At 41.4% G+C, this 20264-nt stretch overlaps 2 protein-coding genes across 2 annotated transcripts; one reads left to right on the top strand and one right to left on the bottom strand.

The window, feature by feature from the left end:
• The first annotated feature begins 411 nt into the window (after positions 1-411).
• On the top strand, positions 412-14241 carry LOC125513658 (nuclear pore complex protein NUP160). Its single transcript, XM_048678823.1, has 27 exons — positions 412-750; positions 1494-1626; positions 1702-1966; positions 2095-2155; positions 2454-2611; positions 3420-3502; positions 4312-4416; positions 5065-5162; positions 5268-5388; positions 6069-6251; positions 6341-6533; positions 6621-7186; positions 7691-7853; positions 8925-9187; positions 9289-9476; positions 10026-10096; positions 10174-10514; positions 10763-10831; positions 10915-11224; positions 11311-11442; positions 11534-11639; positions 11767-11832; positions 11954-12092; positions 13264-13371; positions 13462-13611; positions 13702-13875; positions 13957-14241. The coding sequence occupies exons 1-27, from the start codon at positions 536-538 to the stop codon at positions 14026-14028; spliced, it is 4533 nt and encodes a 1510-aa protein (XP_048534780.1). The 5' UTR covers positions 412-535; the 3' UTR covers positions 14029-14241.
• A 958-nt stretch (positions 14242-15199) lies between these two features.
• On the bottom strand, positions 15200-19455 carry LOC125514369. Its single transcript, XM_048679678.1, has 4 exons — positions 18946-19455; positions 18482-18679; positions 16979-17062; positions 15200-16199 (listed from the first exon to the last, which is right to left on the bottom strand). Exons 1-4 carry the CDS (start codon positions 19075-19077, stop codon positions 15531-15533), a joined length of 1083 nt encoding a protein of 360 aa, XP_048535635.1. The 5' UTR covers positions 19078-19455; the 3' UTR covers positions 15200-15530.
• Between the last annotated feature and the right edge of the window lie 809 nt (positions 19456-20264).

Raw genomic sequence — 20264 nt, forward strand, 5'->3', positions numbered from 1 at the left:
AAGCGTGACTTTCGCGAAAAAAAAGAAAACGCGTTTTTTCGTGCAATTTTTTTTTCAAATTTTTTCCGATCGAAAAGCTAGGGAAGACCGGGGAAAAACCAAAACGTCGAAAACCCCCGAAAAAAACCGTTTAAAAAGCCGAAAACGCGTGCAAAAAAAAATCCGAAGGGAGCGTCCAGAGCGCGACACGTGGCGAATGGCTGAGAGCGCGCCAAAGTGGCGCTGATCATTGCGAGGCTCCCGAAAGAGCGCTCATTAACTAGTTGCTCCTAAATGATGTAACTTTTTTTTAGAGGTTGAAAATGATATAACCAAATAAATATACACAAACGGGCCAGAATCGCTGAAAGACTAAAGGGACTCTAAAGCCGAAAGCCCAACTTGCCGTCACCACCCACCTTAAGGCCCCCAACTCCCAGGCTCTCAAATTTCTCCGAGCTTTTCCCCACATCGTCGCCGCCCAAAACCCACACTCCCCGACCAAAACCCTCCCGGCCTCCTTCTGGCCGCCGCCGACGCCGACGGCGAGGTCGCCATGGCCACCGCGACCTCTACCTCCTGCAGGATAGCGGGCACCGAGGTCCCCATCACGGGCTCGGACAAGCTGCGGTGGATCGACCTCACCGTCCCCTCACCCCCCTCCCCAGCGCCGGCGAGCCCCGCCGACCCATTCGTCTCCGTGCCCCCGCGCGCCGCCTCGGGGTGCCACGTCGTGTTCTCCGGCCGCGACTCCCAACGTTACCTCGCCTGGTGCGTGCTACCACTTTCGCCCCGCCGCCTCGTGCTGTATCGGGCTTTTCTCCCCCATTTTTTGTTTTGTTCTGTTTGACTGGGTGGTTCGGTTGTGCTACCTGGGCGTCGTGAAGCTTTTAGCTAAGAGGGATTGTGCTCAGTTCGTAGATTTTGTTAGGACTGAGAACTGCATTGCACGTCCATGTTTGTGTGGTTGTTGCCAAGCGTAGAGAAACCCTAGGTTTGTGGTAGCTCCACCGAAGAGGCAGCCTTGTTTATGAAATTGCCATTGCATTTGTTTGTGTCAATTTACTTATAGAGCTTTGTACCATCAATATCGTAGTGGTCTAGTGGAGGCCTAGCCTGACACACTGTATTGGTAATGTATATCAAATCAGCATGGCGATGACATGGTGACACTGTCGCTCTGGTAGACCATAACAATAAAAAATTAGTGCAGAAATGTTTAATCTAAGAAATGGTCATGTCCTGATAGTTTGATACCATAACCAAAGTGATTTATATGTACCATCTGACAAACCAATCGAAGATAAATCTTGCTACTGATAGATTGTGTTGGACTGTACCCCTTGAAGAATTTTTTAGAGCCACCAGCAATGATGTTATTTTGGCTTCCTGGTGAAGTGTTTTTTAATATAGATAAACTGGCTAAAAAGACCAGAAAAATGCTATGCTAATATGAAAGCTTCACTGGTGGATTTCATTTTTCTAAAGGAAGAAGATGGTTTCTGTATTTACAGGAGGATTCACGAAGAACACCAAAATGTGCTAGAGGTCATTGAACTCTGTGCTTTGAAGGAGTTCCCAAGCTCTGGACTGCGTTTGGTATTCCAGGAGGCGCTATGTCCATTTGCTTTTATGTGTGAAAGTGAGGTTAGTTTTATGATATCTTATATCAATCTAGAACACTAATACACAATAGACTCAATCTCTTCCATGGTAATGCAGGGTGCCAGGCGAGGCGAGTCTGTATATCTGCTATATGTGCTCACTATTTCTGGAGTTGCCATTCTGTGCAACTTGCGCAGCCCATTTTCCTATGTATCTGGTTCAATACTGTCTCAAAATGACGTAGTTGGATTTAATCTTCAAACCCACACACAGAGTGCTAAGGTTACAGCTGTTAAAGCGAAGCCAGGATGTCTAGTAATTGGGCGGCAAGATGGGTCAATCTGCTGTTACAGTCTTGGCAAATTAGCTCCTAGTTCACCAGGCAAGTTTTCTGATTTTAATTCAGAAAAAGATGTATGCTTATTCATATTTAATGAGATATATATGAAAATTATACCTTATATTGCTCTCACCAAGGTTTTCTAACTGGTATGTTGTCTTTTGCTCCAGGTTTCTCTAATGAGCTCCGTGATGATGCTGGAATCGGGCGTTTGTGGACTCTCATGTCGAGGTACTTGCTTATTTGTTCACCAAACAGCGAGAACAAAAAGTCTGCAACCGAGCTCCACCCAAATTGCGGCTCTAAAATGTGTCATCTTCATTTGTTGTTCCATCGGCTTCACCCAGTGCTAAATAGTTTTTTAGAAGCTATCATACCGTAGTAGCCCTAGCAGAAGATTGGTGTACTCTTGAGTCTTGATACTTCACGCTGTGCACTGTCAGAACTTGTCTAGTAGATCAACAGATCATGTCACACTTTCTTTTTTTGCTTATCAATTTGTGTAATATATGCCTATTTTCTTCAACAGAACAAAGGCTCTGGGGCCTGTACAAGATATTGACACAGCTACTGTAAATGAAAGGGAGCTGTTATTTGTTCTTCATCTGGATGGAAGTTTGCGTGTCTGGGATATTTCTAGTCAGACGAAACTTGTTAATTATAATGTTCACTTGGATGATTTTGAAGGTAATATCTGTGCCCACTTTATTTATTGCATGAAAGATCAAATTTCTTCTGCTGAGGTGTCATTTATGGTATTATGTTTCTTGAAAGATTTCGTTCTTAGTGTTCATTTACATTATATACGTTTCATGTAATGCTACCGTAATGCATATGTAAGCCATAACCTAGACTCTGAAGTCAGTTGATGCTATAGTATTGAAGTCACTCTTCTTAAGTTGCATCTGATCCACAAGCTGCTGCTATGGCATGCACATGTCTATTCCTTGGGATTTGGGAACAAATGGTTGGTTATTTCCAGTTTTTGTACTAAAGTATATCCTAGTAGTTGGCCAAGTGTGGTAATTACTGTTGATCCTAGCATAGTCTTCATTTTTATTTTAGTGAACTGCATGCCATATCTACATGACGGAGGAAAAAAAGTACCATGAGGGAAAAAGGGGGAAGACAGTAGCTATCACGTGGAGCTTGTTTGTCTCCAATAGTCCTCTGAATCAATGTCGGTGTGCTTTCTTACTGCCTCACATTATAACAGCTGCTTCTGCAATTATCTGTTTTCTATGCTTTTAAGGCGTCCATAAGGCGACGCCTAGGCGTCGAGGCGCCCCCCCAGCGCTTTGCAAATATGCCCGCTTTAGGCGCCCCCCCAGCGCCTTAAAGCGAAGCGTCGCCTTAAAAACATAGTCTGTTTTATTATTTTGGCATAATTGCGTTCAAACAAACAGGACATGTTTTAAACTCTGCTTGCATGGATATCTGAATCTTTTGTTGTTGAGTAGTGCCTTTTAATTGAATCATTTTTCTTTATCTTCAGGGCAACCCTCTAGGCTATGGGTTGGTGAGGCTGATGATGATCAAGAACTGATATCCTTGGCTGTTCTGCACCAAGGGACTGTGGTATGCACACATATTGATGTCTGGGCTGCATTTACTTGCTTGTGTACAATGCACAAGTTCTATTGCTGTACTTCCCATTTGATATATAAAAATGAAAGCAAAACAAAACACTAGGTTATAGAACCAAAGCTTTTTAAAATGGCAATGCAGTGTTCTAGGCACAATGTGAGTTGAAGTTGGTCTATCTGGTATGCTCACTGTGCGCCCATATACCTCCGAACTAAGGCATCCTGCTTCATGAGTCGCTCACTGATACTTGTAGTTGGAGTAAATCAGCAAATAGGGGTTTAAGATTTATCGAGGTCATGGAGGAATCAGAAGGATATGATGATGGTGATTTTTGCTTAAGTTTTGCTGCGTGAGGTGGAGTTTTAAATGCCGAAAGGCAGTAAGTGGTGGGAGAATACGATTTCTGTAGTTAAACATGGTTTGCTCGCAGTTTACTGGTTATGGATTATTACACCTGGATGTCCAGCATAGTAGCATGCTAACATTTTTCTTTGTTTCCATGAAATTGTTTTTTTCCGTTTGGTAAACTGTCGCACTTCTGGCAGTAGATATCTGATAGTAGATACACCTCGTATGCCAGCATTCTATGGCTAGATGCGACACCTTAAAGGAATCTGGGGCCATGGCCTTCAGTTTGAACGTTTATTTTTTGCTATTTTTGCATGCTTATGTTAGTCACTATGATTCTCTTTTTGCCGATTGTGGGTTGTGACCACATGACATAATGCGATGGAAACTATTGATTTCTCTCATCAGTGTTGCTGGAAGTAGCTGACTGTTTGCATTTTGAAATTGTAAAGGTTCCAGCTTGTGATCATATTGCTATATATGCCTTCAGTTTTGGTGCTGGCGAAAGATTCTTGTTGTCTCCTGAACCTTCGGTTTCTGCTGTACCTTTGATAGAGGTACTCAAAAGCATCACTCATCGTGATATTCCTTAAGATTATTTGGTCTTCTCGGTTCCCGCCTTCTAAAATATACGAGGAAATTGCATTAGGACTTTGACAGCACTAAAAATGGAAACTTCTATTTCATTCTGTGCAGTGTGCACTAACCATGTGTGGTTGTTTACCACCCATATGGTCTACGGAGGAATTTCTTCGCTCACTATTGAATAGCCTCTACACTCAATCAAATCTGCTTAATATGCACACAGATACACCCTCCAACAGAAAAATAAAAGAGAAGTAGGGGATAAACCAGCATTTAGTAGCTTGTACCTGTCTCGAGGAATCACCTTCGTGCGTCCATAGTTCCTGTTTTATGTTTATTATTGGCATTGGCATCAGTAAATTTGAGTTCTATTTAAAATCAGCAGGAGATTCAGCTCAGGACTTGTCAATCCTGGTACTGTGGAGTTTAAAATGTATATGTTTCCTGAAAGACAATTTTATTGCATTATGGTTCCTTATATTATTGAAATATGCTTCCCGAGTTTAGCAACCAACTAGTGTAGAATGGCTTGTAGCAACTTATCGTAGTTCAGCGATTATGTTAGAAGCTCGGAGGAGCTAATATTTCTCACCTGTTGATGGATACTGCCTTTTACTCAGGGAAAGATCGTTGATTTGAAAATAAGCACGGAAAAGCTTTGGATACTTAAAGAAGTTGGACCAATGCTCTATGAAATAGTGCAGTATAACTCTGATAGGTAAATCTGCTGTCACACTAACCCCTTTTAATCCTTCAACTGGTGGTTATTCTGCATTATCGCCTCATGAACTAAAGAATTGCTTCTTCAAATGACATTGATCAGCGAGGAAATATGTTCATATGTGCTACAAGAAGACGCTATCAGTGAGCAAATGTTCCAAAGTTCTGAGAGTGCATTGGACGATTTGGTTTGGACTGCTGATTCAGTATTCTCATCTATGAAGGTAAATGTAATTCCCTTAAGTTTATTCATAGTTCTTATATAATCTGGCATGTGCTGATACAGTTCTTTGTTAAACTTAGCAATTATGGTAATGGCTTATTCAGTTTCAACTCTGAGCCTTCTTTAGCATTATTTTGTTAGGTTTTCTTGTGCTGTACTCTATTAAATCGCTTTAATTCCCAGTGCATGTTAATTTGTAGCAACTCCAGAGATTCCTGAGAGTTCTAGTTGCTCCCAAGTACAAAAGCTTTATTTAGGTCATATCAACACTAGAGATTCCCAAACATCACAAATAGTCTCAACTATTAAACCTTTTTCTAGAGTCACAGATTTACAGGAAATTTATGTATTTCCTTACCTTTTAGTTATGCACTCAAACTGTTACAATTTCTGTATTTTGACAATGGCTAAAAAATCTATCCATTATCAATCACGACAAGTTTAGCTCATGTGGCAATTCGTCATTTTTTTAGCTAGTTTTGAATTTGTCTTCTCGGATTATGTCATACGTTGATATGGCATATTCGCATGGCTAGAGTATTTTGATCTATACCATAAGACTTCAGTATTCTTTGGCTATGTAGTGTTCTTTCTTGTATTTACCTTCCCTCTTTTGTGATATATGCCTATGTGGAGCTCTCCAATGTTCTTTAGCCATGTAGTTTTCTTTGGTACCTGTAGGAGCATAGTTTCAGTTTTATCTCATCCATGTTTCTGCGGAGGCTGCTGCAACCAGGAGTGAACCACTGTTCTGCTCTCCGTGAAACCTTATTGGAGTACAAAAGGTTTCTATCCGATTCTGAGTTTCAGTCGCTTACAACTAGTGGGCTGCGGAAAGAAATATTATCCATTATAGAACAAGAGGTACTCTATTTTGCTACTTTGTGATTTAGGTCTCCTAATTTCTGATTGTAGTGTATAGCTGAATTTCCACAATCACCTTTTTTATGTAGGGAAGTTCTCAGGTCGCAAGTTCTACTGTTTATCACTGGAAAAAGTTTTCTGCACGGTATCTCCACAACTGGTGCTGGAATAATAGGCCATATGGGTTGCTTCTTGATACGAACAGTGAAGTGTTTGGTTTAATTAGAAAGGGTTCATTTTCTCTCTTCCGTTGTTTGGAGGGTGTGGAGCAACTTATTTATGGTATGTTTCTGCTCTAGCATTTGACATCTCTTACTGAAATTTTAACTCGTCATTTATGAGGGGATACTAACTAGCTTAACATATCAGGTTCCTCTGATGACTTGGGAAATCTCATTGGCCTCGGGATGAACTTATCGAATGATACTGACGGTGAAACCCTTATTGAAGTTCTCAGGTGCATGGGCCATATAAACCATTTGCTTGGGAGATCTTCTGCTGCAATATATTACGAGTCCCTCATCAGTTCTGTTACATCACCAGATGAAGTTACTTCTCAGATATTAAAGATTCTAGAGAGTGGGTTCAGTCCTCAATCTTCGTCGCCCCTCATTACATTGCTTGGAACAGATGCTTATGTAGAAAGAAGGCAGATGGCTCACAAAAGCCAAAGGAAGTTTTCTGTTGAGATGCTACTATCTTTCCATAAGTTGCAATCAAGATCCACATCCTGGTCGGCAGTATTTGATGTGATTGATAAGTTCATGAAGTGTTTGGATACAAAGGTCACTATACAAGAGTTTGAATTGAGAAGACTTTATAATGTAAATTCTGCCTTAGTGGTTCAGGCTACTTCACAGGTTGCAAGAACCATGTTTGAGGCTGCTTTTGATCTATTTCTGTTCCTCAGTTATTTGGTTGGTGTCGGTGGGCAGGTATGCTATCTTTTTAGGGTCTCAACATTTCTGTTTGATGTACATATGCGGCTTTCAACTCTGCCACCTCTGCTAACTAGTCTTCCTATCACAAAAAAACAACCTCAGCTAAGTACTCACAATTTACTGCCATATAGTATGGAGATATATATACTACTTCAATTCAGGAATAGACGATGTCTTACAAAGCATGCAATCAAACTTGTCCAACTTTGACTAGCAATATAGAAAAAAAGTTACTTTGATTGTCATTAAACACATTTTCACAATAATTTAAATTGTTTTGCTTACATGTTCATACAAAAAGAGTACCGGTTAAAATGGCTTCTTGGACACTCTTGCCATATCCCAAAAGTCATCTGTTCTTGAATAGATTTTGTTACTGAGACTATGAGCACTTATTTTCTTGGATCTGTTGGTCTCTGTGTTGTTGAAGTACAAATCAAGCAGAGTACAAGCTATTAAGAATGTGAGCAACCTTTGATAAGGTAAATTTTAAATCAGGTCTCCTTGCTGCAAAGCGATGTTGCTAGAATCAAACTGCAGTTGTTTCCAATGATTCAAGACATACTGGGACAGTGGATCGTTCTCCATTTTGTGGGAATTTCACCAACCACACCACCAACCATCGAGGATTTCAGCTATCAACTTTCTTCCCTCCAGCTAGGTAAGAGTTGCCTAAAAGAAACAGTTGTGTTCTTACACTTAATGTTTAACGTGTTGATTTTTTTTATCAGTGGCCTTTCCACAATCATGAGTATTCCATTTTGCTCTTTTATGACAATAATTTCATAAGAAGTACATGTAAAAGGACTATGGGTATGCCATTTGGATTTTATATTCCAAAGTAAAAAATGGCATATGTGTAAGGTTCAGGGTATAGTGGCTGTGTTTTATGGGACAATGCACACCCTAGCCTTTATTGCTATTGAGGACTCTGCATTAGAAGAGTGCGAAGCCAATTAGCCTACTATGTCTTGCCTTTGCAAGTGATCAGAAAATTGTTTCTTTTATTCATCGAAAGATTGAATTATTATCCATGTTTGTGTGACTGTAGATCGAAATTGAGGACGAGGGTGCCATGTTTTAATTCGGATGGAGAGCAATGTTCTGCTTTTGGTACAAATTTATATATGTAGAAAAGACATAGTTACTGCTAACACATTCTACCTTTTTAATGCCAGTACTACACTATTAAGCATGTAACTCCCTGCAAATCCTAAACTAACGATCAGAGCCTTACTGTGTTGTAATACGCCTTCAACGGTTCAACCTAACATTTATAATTCCATATTAATAACTGGAATATGATGAGATGACTTGGCACATAAACCTTGCAGATAGATGGCTAAGAAACTACTTCCTCCGTTTCTAAATATAAGGACTACATATGGATGTATATAGACGTATTTTAGAGTTTAGATTCACTCATTTTGCCTTGTATGTAGTCAGTATTGGAATCACTAAAAAGACTTATGTTTAGGAACAGAGGGAGTATGTATTAGGTGATTTTGTCTAATCATTTAAGTAGATATTTTGTTCTATCTTTTTGCTTGCAAAGGGGCTAGCTCTTGATTATTTTCTGCCAGTAGAGGCACTGTACATTCTGCAAATAGGTTTGCAGTTTTCTTGTTCAATTTGTATTGCAGTCTATACATGTGTTGTAAATATGTGTAGTTGGGCACATTTTTTATGTAACTTCGAGTTAAGAAACTATTGTTTTTGCTTATCTTGACAGGTATAGCCGATGAGCGGTCTTTGCACAGAAAGCTTGGATCCTCTGATTTTACATTGGCTTGTTTGCTTGATTTTCCTAAATCTGCGGAAGGGGATGATCTGTCACCTTGTTTTCCTAGTCCAACCGAGGTAATCAACTTGGTCAGGAGGTTTAGCAGTTCGATTATGTGCAGAAATAGTGTTGACTGTGTAGACAGCTTCTTGGGTTCCACAATAAATCTGGCAGCAGTTTTCATCCGACATGGTCAATATGAAGCTGCTCAGGTATTATTTTTTCTGCTTGTGGTCCTGAAAGTCATAGATATATTTCATCTGTCGTGATGTTAATGCTAATTTATCTTTCTACCATTTTCTCTCTCCAAAAGAATCTGCTGGGCATTCTTGAAACATACTTGGGCTATGCGAGAGCATCCCAAACTGATCAGGATACTGATATTGCATGTTTGGCTCGCCTACATCTCAGTGGATTTTGCCTTTTGATGCTCGCACATGATGAAGCAAACATTGTTTTGAGAGAATCCAAGGTTCAGGAAGCTATCAGATGCTTCTTTAGGTACTACCTTCTGCTATGCTACTTCTTAGGGCATTTACTCTGTGGACCCGTGAATAGATTTCTGAAGGGCACATGTTTCATGATGATATATCTTCAATACTATGAGGAAATCTTTATTACTTGTGAAGTTGTGATGTTCTTGGTTGTGAGTTACTCCCTCTGTAAACTTCTATAAGACCTTTTAGATCACTACTTTAGGTATTAGTTTACAGAGGGAGTACTATGCAATATCTTACGGAGCTGGTAAATGAATGTAGAACTGAGGCAGCACCAACTGTTAGTTTCTCCCATCAGATCAAATATCATGGCTAGGATCACCTTGTGATAAAAATTGCAGCAATTTTTTTGGGGGCTTTTGAGGGGAGGGATGGGAATCCAAAATTCAAGAAGGAAACCGTGGTCCGTGGAGAAAAGGCAAAAAATCATCATGTGCAAAATGCTTAAATATAATATACGTATCTGGTTTTATCTCTTTCAGATTTCTAATAGTATTGGGCCGTTGACTAATTAATTCTATGGTGTTAATGTGGTGCCTGGGGAGAATAACAGAGCTGCATCTGGGCAAGAAGCTCAGAAGGCGCTGAAGAAGTTCTCTTCTGAAACAGGGTTTCAAATTTCTGGTGACTTCATTTTCTTGACCTTGCGTGCAGTGTAAATCCATTTCAACCATATCCTAACTTTTTATCGGATTTTCCAGGGGAGTGTAGATCTATTTCTTTATGGAGGCTTCATTACTACGAGTGGGCAATGCAAATTTTTGAGCAAAACTCAATGAGGGAGGGAGCATGCCAGTTTGCTCTCGCTGCTCTTGAACAAGTTGATAGCATTGATTTGGACAATGGAAGTGAAGCCGAGGATCTCCCAGAGACTACAGCGATGATTAAAGGACGACTATGGGCCAATGTATTCAAGTACAGCTTGGATTTGAAAAACTTTCGAGATGCGTATTGTGCTATAATCTCAAATCCAGATGATGATAGCAAGTATGTCTGCTTGAGGCGTTTCATCATAGTTCTTTGTGAGCTTGGCGAGACTAAGGTTTGACATTGTTTCATTGTTTGTTTACCTTTATTCTTCCTTGCACCTGGTGACTAAAATTAACCACTTTTCTGCCTGATGTCCATATACACCCATTAATGTGCATTACAGCTGTTAACCAGCCATCCATGTATATGTGCTATAAGACTTGTAGATTGATTATTGCACATTTGAGTACACCGAACTGTGCCACGTCCTGTTCTGACATTTGGTGCAATCATATCTTATTTTGGATTTGTCTAATCAAGGTCATTTGCAATGGTGAGATACCATTCACTGGTTTGGTGGAAAAGGTGGAGCAAGAGCTCTTCTGGAAGGTTGGTGCACATAATTACCATTTTAACCACAACATATGTTTGTCTAGCACAGACGGTCATTTGTTTGTTTTTTTGTTTGCCAGGCTGAGCGCTCAGATCTATCTTCTAAACCAAATCTATACAAAGTCCTTTATTCATTTGAAGCTTATAGGAACAATTGGAGGAAGGCAGCTGGATGCATGTACAGGTATTTTGTTAGATTGAGTAGAGAGGGGGAAGCAGGTGGAGGCCGCCAACTCACTCATGTATTACAAGAGAAGTTGCATGCTTTGTCTACTGCTATCAACTCGTTGCAGCTTGTTGAACCCTCATGTGCCTGGCTCGATTCGGTTTGTGAAGCTGATGATCAAATTTCGCCAAGCAAAAAGCCTCGTAATCTTTTGATGGAGAACTGTATGTTGACTTAAGCTCTCAATTCCTGTTTAGTTTATACCTGTCAACAACAATGTGCTTGATTAAACTTTGTTTCCTGTATACAGCTGCTTTTGGCACAGATTCAGAACTCTCTACATTGCAGTTTTGTGTTGACATTGAAATTCTTGAAAAGGAATACACACTAACAGAAGCACTTTATATGCTTAGTACTGTAAATTCTAAATCCAAAATTTCTGGTACGTGCCCAACTAATCACACACACATTTATCAATTTTGAAGATCAATATTTAAACAAGCTGTGGCCAATTCATTTTTGTGGTACTGCAGAAAGCTATTCTATCGAAGCCTTGACTGACATTCTTGTAAATGAGAATTTGCATGACCTGGCATTCACCATCGTACTGAAATTTTGGAAGGAGTCAGGAATGAAAAGGTGGATTGGTATTCTGATACATAACCTTCTTTTCCCTTGGCCTTTTACTTGTATAAATTCTTGTTCATCACTTTTACGTCTATGAACTAATCTGACTGTTGATGTTGTTTGTACTTTTCTATGATAGAGAATTGGAGCGTGTCTTTGCAGCTATTGCACAGCAATGCTGCCCAAACAGAGTAGGCAGCTCAGGGTGCGTTTAACTGTATTTTTTTCTTCTGGTTTTCAACTTTTCATCTAATCGGCAATGTATGACTATAGATTATAGTAACTGCTGTATACTAAGGAAAAAAATACTTTTCACCTTATTACAGGAGAAATTTGACTGACACTCAACAGCTGCTACTTCTGCCTTCTTCCGAGGATGATGGATGGGATGGCAATAGCAAGACTATTGCTGTGGCCCATCAAGTGCAGGGAAGTTGCCAGTGGGAAACTCTTGAACTATATTTGGTATGTGTATTTTTGTTCTGCCTGTGTTTTATTTTGTACAACTAAAGTGATCTTTTCAAAAGAAACGAGCTTCATCCCATACTAGGTTAAGTAAACCTCCTAAGTATTACATGGAAGTTTATTTTGTTGTTGACCACTGAGAGCAGTCATAACCAAAGTCACCGGCATCTTTATTCGATGCTGCGACCCACGACCCTGATCCGTGCTTCCTGTGATTGTTTATAGAATCAAAATAACTATATAGTCTTTCTTGTTCCACTTACAAGGCAAGGAAAATAAAATGTCATGGCATGGGTCAATGGCACTCTAGATTTCTGCCGTGATGTATCCCTGTCAGAGTGGACAGTAAGAGATATAAGTCTGTTAGTTGTCACCGTTGCTCAAGTCGTTTCTGTAGCTGCATATCTGGAATGGTCACACGGCCTCGACCGTCCAGGCCTCAACTGGCACAACAGCAACGTCAGACTTGGGTGGTTGCTGCCCAGTGCCGTGCAGCGGTTTTGTTGGGGAGCAGGGAGCAGGCAGGGTCTGTTGTGTTGTGGAGGGAAGAGAAATTGGGCCAAGCAAGCCCAGCTGCAAGATTATTCTCCTTTTCTTAATCTTATTTAATTTTACTTCCATTACTTTTCCGAGAAGGCGAGAACATTCTCCTTCCGTTTCGTTTATCCTTTATTTTTTAGATACACTTGGTACCCCTATAGTTGAGTAACTGGGTCATCCACTTGGATTCATTGGCGTCAAATTCCTCATTTAAAATTAGTGTCTCAGAGATTGCTGCTTTCTGTGACCCCGTTCATTGGCCAGGTTAACCTGGTATCCTGGTAACAATGATCACAACAGCAAAATGAAAAGTACCACCTACTTCTGTGCTGCTGCATTGACACAGCAGACCACCACCTGACCTTGTTTCCACCTAGTAACCACCATTGTTGGTTGGTAATTGTTCTGTCAGCAATCATAACTGGAAAAAGTGACATACTGAAATTTAACTTTGATTTTGGAGAAAATAAACTGACACCTGCTTAACCTATCGCTGTACTGCTGAAACTTGCCTATATGTTCTCCCTGAAACTACGCCAAGCCTTTCGTGCTAGTAAAAAAAAATGTATGAATGCAGCTTGTCCATGAACTGCACATATTACAGTATTTTACATGCGGCCTCATTGTGCAGGATAAATATAAAGATTTGCATCCAAGGCTGCCTGTCATTGTTGCTGAAACACTTCTTTACACTGATCCTGAGATTGAACTACCTCTTTGGCTGGTTCAGATGTTCAAGGTGACTTCCTGTTGTACAGCCCATTAGTTTGGTTGACTTTATTGTTTGACACTGCTGACCTTCGGTTTGTTTTGCTCATTGTGTCTTTAGACCACCAAGGGTGGAAATAGGATGATTTCATGGGGAATGTCTGGCAAAGAGGCAGATCCAGCTGCATTATTTCGACTATATACAAGTTATGGCCGGCACACAGAAGCAGCCAACTTGTTGGTGGAGTACCTCGATTCTTTTGCTTCATCGGTAATGGATTGATGGCCCGAAATATCTAAATACAAGACCTTAATGAGTACATGTAGAAATTTAAGCCCTTTGGAATCTCTCTTTTTCCAGAGACCGATGGACGTGCTGCACCGCAAAAAGATGTCGGCCGCCTGGTTCCCGTACACCACTGTCGAGAGGTTTTGGTGTCAGCTTGAAGAGATGCAAAGTGCTGGCCACAGTGCTGATCAGTGTGATAGGCTCAAGAAGTTGCTGCATGGAGCCCTGATGAACCACCTGCAGCAAGTTAGTGCATCTAGAGTAAGGTGCCTCCAGTTCTAGCCATATTCGGTGCTGACTTTATTTTGTTTGCATGGCATTTATTAGGTTGTCGTCGATTCAGAAGACGTACTGTCATCAGTTGGAGGAGGTCAAGGAGTGGAGAGCCAAAGCAGCTGAGATCATGTTGGTCGTGGATTACACAGTCCAAGCATTGTTGTATCTTGTATGTAGGTTTTGTATGTTTTCTTTTCAGAACTAGGCGGCTCTGTATGGCTGATAGTGTCTGTGATGTTCCGTTTGTAATGTGAATATGCATGGCATGTTAAGTTCCATGTCGTTTTGTTGATGACAGATGGATGGTTAGTCAATTATATGTCCCCACTCAGTGCTTTCATCGGCAGAAGCAAAAATTAAAAGACACACAATGTCGCCAAAAAACTGACATATTTTAACTATATGCATCTGCAGAATTTGAAATAAGATCCTATAGTTTCTGGCAATTGATTCCAGGATGTCTGTATGCTTTAGTGCTAAGGGCAAGTTCTTTAGGAGGTTATGGCTGGCTGTGGAAATAAGCTGCCCCCAAATTTTAGGTTGGACTTGTATAGAATATAAGCTGGGGAGGGGGCACAGCTTATTTTCAGTGAAAACTTTATTTTGGGGGGTTCAGTCAAAGCATTTACTCTGGAGTAGAAACTTGAATGTCGATATCGTTCTAGATAATTTGATTGGAAATTTTAAAATCGTGTGTATGAATGCAACAATTCTGCACCCAGGGTCAGCTGCACCTGCTGATGAACAGTAAAAAAATAGCAAGAATGTTTGAAAAATCTAAATTTTTTACACATGAAAGTTTAGAGAATCTTCTAGCTGTGCGCCAAATTTCAAGGTGCTTGGACATTTGAGAAACTTGTGGCAAAAATAACAAATTTGGCTTGTCAAAGAAACTTTTAAAAAGTGCACCATGTACACCGAATTTACTGAATTTTATTTTCTTTCACCACGAGATCGTCAAATGTCCAAACACCTTGAAATTTTGCACGCACCTAGAAAATTCTCTCATTTTTTATGTGTAAAAATTTCAGATTTTTAAATTTTGTTTGCTATTTTTTTTCAAATTTATTGTTCACCGGGAGCAGATGAGCCTGGACACCATTTTGAATTATCGCGTATGTATAGCTTACTTAAACTAGAGGGAGTATGGCATTTCTCCCGGTATTGTGATAGACCAAATACAGTATAGTTTATCTGGAATTTAGAATTTGTCACGGTTGTTTAGCTCAAAACGTGGTACAATTTTCACGACAAAGAGACATCATGAGAGCTAGGCAAGTCACTGGACAAGATATACCAAGGAATTTGTATTTCTGGGCACATAATCAAGAATAAAATGCACAATTACATATGAATGGGGAATTATGTACACGAGGCAATTATTCCCACGCGTATACAATTTAGATGAGTAAGAAACATGCTTCTGGGCACAATTCCTATGGCTATCTGACCCCTACACAAAAATCTTCAAAATGCTGTCTTCTGTTTATCTATTCTCCACATAAAACAACCTGACGCCACCCTTCGTTAGCCTTTTTATATACTCTCCATGCAAAATGAAAACACAAAGGAAGGAGGAAACTCCACAGGAGACATCGGAAGCTGGACAACAATAGCTTCATAGCTCAATTCATCAAATCCAGGAATACAAAACCGTTCCAAAGGCTATGAAGCACCATCGATGCCAATAGGTTGCGTGATCTGGCAAAGACGCCTCCCATCACAACCCCGAGAAATATCAACGGCAACACCCTTTGCACGTTGAAGTGCGCTAGCGCAAACGCTGCGGCACTTAGCAGGATCGACCATGGGAGAGGCATGTATCGCGTTAGAGATGGGAGAAGGAAACCACGGAATACAATCTCTTCCCATATGGGTGCACATACAGTGACTACCACTGCATACAAGGCCATTGCCACCGGGTCACGGGCCACAATGGATTGCTCTACACTGGATACCCCGGCGACTGGCCCTGATGACATATGAACTAGGCTGATGTTGATGTGAGAAAGCAAATTCACCAGTGGGAATAACAGGCACCCCAACGCTACATCCCAATGCCATCTGCCCTTCAATTTGAACTCAAACCAGCCTGGGGGAAGGGGACGGAATCTACCAAGGCACTGGTGAAGGATAGCAATCCCAGCAAGGCCTTCAGTTATGTCCGTCACAAGGCTATATAATGCTTGTCCTCTGTGCGTCAATGTTTCCTTGCTAAAGCCAGCAGCATGAGCCAAGAATGGCACTATCCAGGAACCCACAAGCCAAAATGTCGCAATCCACAAAAACATGACCTGCATTCAAAAAGTATAACTGGCTTAATACCAAATTCATCTAAACTGCTAAGAGATCATTATATTCAATCAAACATTTCCTGTTTAACTGATGTCTTTAGAAAGACAACCAATAACCACCAGGAACATTCAGCCATTCCTTTCTATTATATATGTACATAATACGCTAGCACATGCATCATAACTTATTTTTCTTTAGAGCGGAACATAATTTTATACCCAGCCTGTTTGGAGTGGCCCCTGTGTTGTGGTTGTGACTTTAGTCCCACATTAGAATTAGAGGCCTAAAGGTGAGTGACACGATTATGTAATCCTTGTTGTGTCGTCCCCCATCCCTGTTAGCCCTTTAATAAGAGGAAGCGGCAAAACTCTAAGCGGGGTGCATAAATAGCATGTCCCACGCAGGAGCTGAGTTGGGGACGACAAAAAATATTGAACAGAACATAATGGTAATGCAGAGTACCTTGTTATAACTTATAAGATCTCCTCCACAGTAAGAAAATCATAGGTGGACACGTAAGGGCAATATTAATATCTGTTTGGTGTCTCATATCATATCCAAAATAAAGTATCCACGTGGGTTCAGCATCTTATAGACCAGATTCACATTTAATATGTCTGTGTCCATATACAGAAAATCTAAAGGAACAGGGACAAATTACGTTACGATAAAAACAACAGCTAGCCCTACATCCCGTAGGATATCCAGAAGATATCTGCTAATTAGCAAAATGGATGTCTGATAACAACAAACCTAATAGAATAAGTAGAGAACTAACCTGGGCAATTGTTTGTCCAGTCCAAGGTACCGCCCAGCGCCCATTCCAAAATCTGAATATTGTTTCCTGTAGATTTTCCTTTATCTGCGACATAAATTCAGAATTCTCATTGATTCATAGGACAAAGTCGAAGTCTTAACAATGAAAAGGACTAACAGTTAATATCTGCTCCCTCCGTTCCGAATTATAAGATGTTCTAACTTTTGTTCTGAATAGGATGTATATAGACGTGTTTTAGTGTGTTTGTTCACTCATTTCAGTCCGTATGTAGTCCATATTGAAATATCCTAAACGTCTTATAATACGGAACAGAGGTGATAGCAAATTAGACACTAGCACTGAACAAATATGAGCGCCTGAATCAATCAAATATCTAATGATAGTTGGCAATTAATTTCAAAGTATATTAACTAAGATGAGAATATTCTGCCAAATAAGTACATATCCCACAATGTTTGCAACGAGAGTAACACAAAAGGAGAACATTATGATTTATTTAGTTTTTGAGCAGTGAGAATATTAGGATTTAGTTATACTTGCGAGAGACCGTGCAAGATATCATATCATACAATAACTGGGCTTGTGAGAAAGTGTAGTGCAAGGCCCAAAAATGGCAGGTATTCATAAACTTATAAACGACAAGCACTTTTTCCTATAAATTATTTGTTAAGCTTCATGCACTGGCCAACGTAACGAAAAGTCCAAACTGATGGAAAGGGCTAGGCAATCCACATATACACATCAATACCCCCTCTCACATGTGACGCGGGAAGTTAACACGTGAATAGACTCCGAGCCTCCGAGGTATGGCTCAAGAGGCCTATACGTGGACAGAGGGGGGCAGCAGCAATTTTTGAATAAATTGTGAAAGCCAGGACTTGAACTCAAGACCTTAGGCCCTGATACCATGTTAAGCTTCATGCACTTGCCAACGCAATCAAAAGTCCGAACTGATGGAAAGGGCTAGGCAATCCACATATAAACTTCAACATTATTAAACATCGATATGATCAATTGGTCATCCAAAAGATTCCTTATAAACTCAGATAGACATGCAACCCAATACAGTAGCACAGGGGAAAAAAATATGCACAACGATAGCTATTTTCCTTCAGTCCACACATTGACTGGCACCACACAAACAGAGAAAAGCAAATGTCTATATCGGTAAGAAAATCAATTCAAGTGCAACAGCTAATTTTGTTATCAGGACACCTCCAGTTAATGCTACTAGAAGCAATGTGATTCGTTAACTCAATTTGATGGGAGTAATTCATGAAGTCTCCTTTATTGATTATGAAAAATGTTTTGCCATCTTATCTCTTAAGCTCTCAAATAGTATTTCAAGTGAGCAACTGAACATAGAAATTGGTAGTTTTTACTTCTATTGCTTCGTGCATACTGTGCTTCATTTTGCAGTATCAACCTAATATAATTTACATCTGAAATTCCTATTTGTCAAAACACAATGAAGTTGGAAAGCGAAAAACAAACCAGACAAACCTTCTGCGCTCTAACAAACCAGCCTCCATTTACATAATTCTGATCATCCGTGTTGGGGCTTCCACCGTCTTCCTCCTTCAGATCAGGGTCCCCTGAGATCTCTGCCTGCTCATTGCACTTGAAGCCGGTGCCATCATCAGATGTTGTTGACACGTCCTGATCCTGCCTGAAGCACGAGATGTGAACCGGCCTCCATCCCTAAATGCACACGAGCACAAGAAACAAAAAACAAAATAAAAATCAAATTACCGCAAACAGCATGCCATTTTGACACTAACAGAGCAAACTGATGGGCATGACATTCAGATTGGCCATGTGGCCAGCAATGTTGCAGCGACAAAACCATGCACTGTGATACCCACACAAGGCTTGGCTGCTGAAATTGCCGCAGACAAGCACGACCGGCTACGCAGAAACAAAGTCAAACGGTTGAACCCGAGAGCAGGGGGTCGTTTTGGCCTTACCTTGGTGGGGGCAGCCCCGCGAGGCTTAAATCTGAGTGATGGCCTCTCGGCGGCGGCGGAGGGAGGTGGGAGCCTAACCCTACCGCAGGGGAGCCGCGGAGCGAGAGGGGCTAGGCAGGAGGTGGACGACATGCGTAATCCGCAAGACCGCAACCCGCAGAACCGATTTAAGGCAGGAGAGAGGAGGGCCGAGGGCGGCACGAGGGCTCAGGCAAGGAGGCGAACGGCGCAGCGCGACTCCGGTGACGGCGAGGCGGGGACCAGGACGCGGGCGCGTGCGCATGCGGCCAGCAGGCCACAGCAACGGTGGGGGCGCGGGCGCACCCGCGGCCGGCTAGGGCGATGAGGGGGGAGGCAAGCGAGGCTGCGCGCGAGAGACGACGGGGTGGAGCGAGCAGCGCCGAGGAATCGGGGAGAAGCGAGTGCGCCGACGGGGAGCAAGCGCCGCCGGGAGGCGCGGGCTGCTGGGACCGGGAGGATGTGCGGAGGGATTACGGTTTTTTCAGATTGGTTCATGGAACACATTTCACATGGACGTGGAGTACTTGAGCTCGATCTCAAATGAGCCCCATGAACACTAAAATCAAAAAAAAAGAAATCTGAATTTCTTTTGTGATGAACTCTGACAAATGTTCTAAGTGCTTGCAAATTTTCATCATGAGATCACATTCAATGAAGGCGTGACAAAAAAATGCTTCAAGGCGTGACAAAAAAAACTTTTTTTAAAATAATACATTTTTTTTATTAATTTGCACAAATATTACGCCCAAAAAATGATTTTCAAAAATAATACACCGTCGGCCCACAGCAGGCAGACTGGTCCTAGTCGGCCCACAGCAAGCCGACTGGGGCCTATCTGCTTGCTGTTGGCCGATTGGCCTGTCGTCCACCAGTCAAGTCCAGTTGGCCAACTGGGGGCCGACAAGGTCCAGTCAGCCTGCTGGGAGCCGACAGGAACTAATTGGCCTGTTGTGGGCCGACCGGTGCATGCATACCATATTACAGATTTTTTTGCCCCATACGATATTACAGAATTTTTTTCCGGAACTGTGACGTATTTTCGCGCAACCCTTTCCCATCAATATTTTCCCGCCACCCGTTTCCCGCCATATGTTCCCGCCACCCGTTCCCGCCATATGTTCCCGCCAGCTCTTTCCCGTCACCCGTTTTCCGCCATATGTTCCTGCCTACTCTTTCCCGCCACCCGTTTCCCGCCATATGTTCCCGCCAACTGTTTCCCGCCATTTTCTCCTCTCTACCTATAAAACCCCCTTCAGACGGAGGTGGATAAGCATTCCAGTGTAGTGTAGTTGAGATGT

The sequence above is a fragment of the Triticum urartu genome, chromosome 6 (genome assembly GCF_003073215.2).
Source record: "Triticum urartu cultivar G1812 chromosome 6, Tu2.1, whole genome shotgun sequence".
Classification (NCBI taxonomy): Eukaryota; Viridiplantae; Streptophyta; class Magnoliopsida; order Poales; family Poaceae; genus Triticum; species Triticum urartu.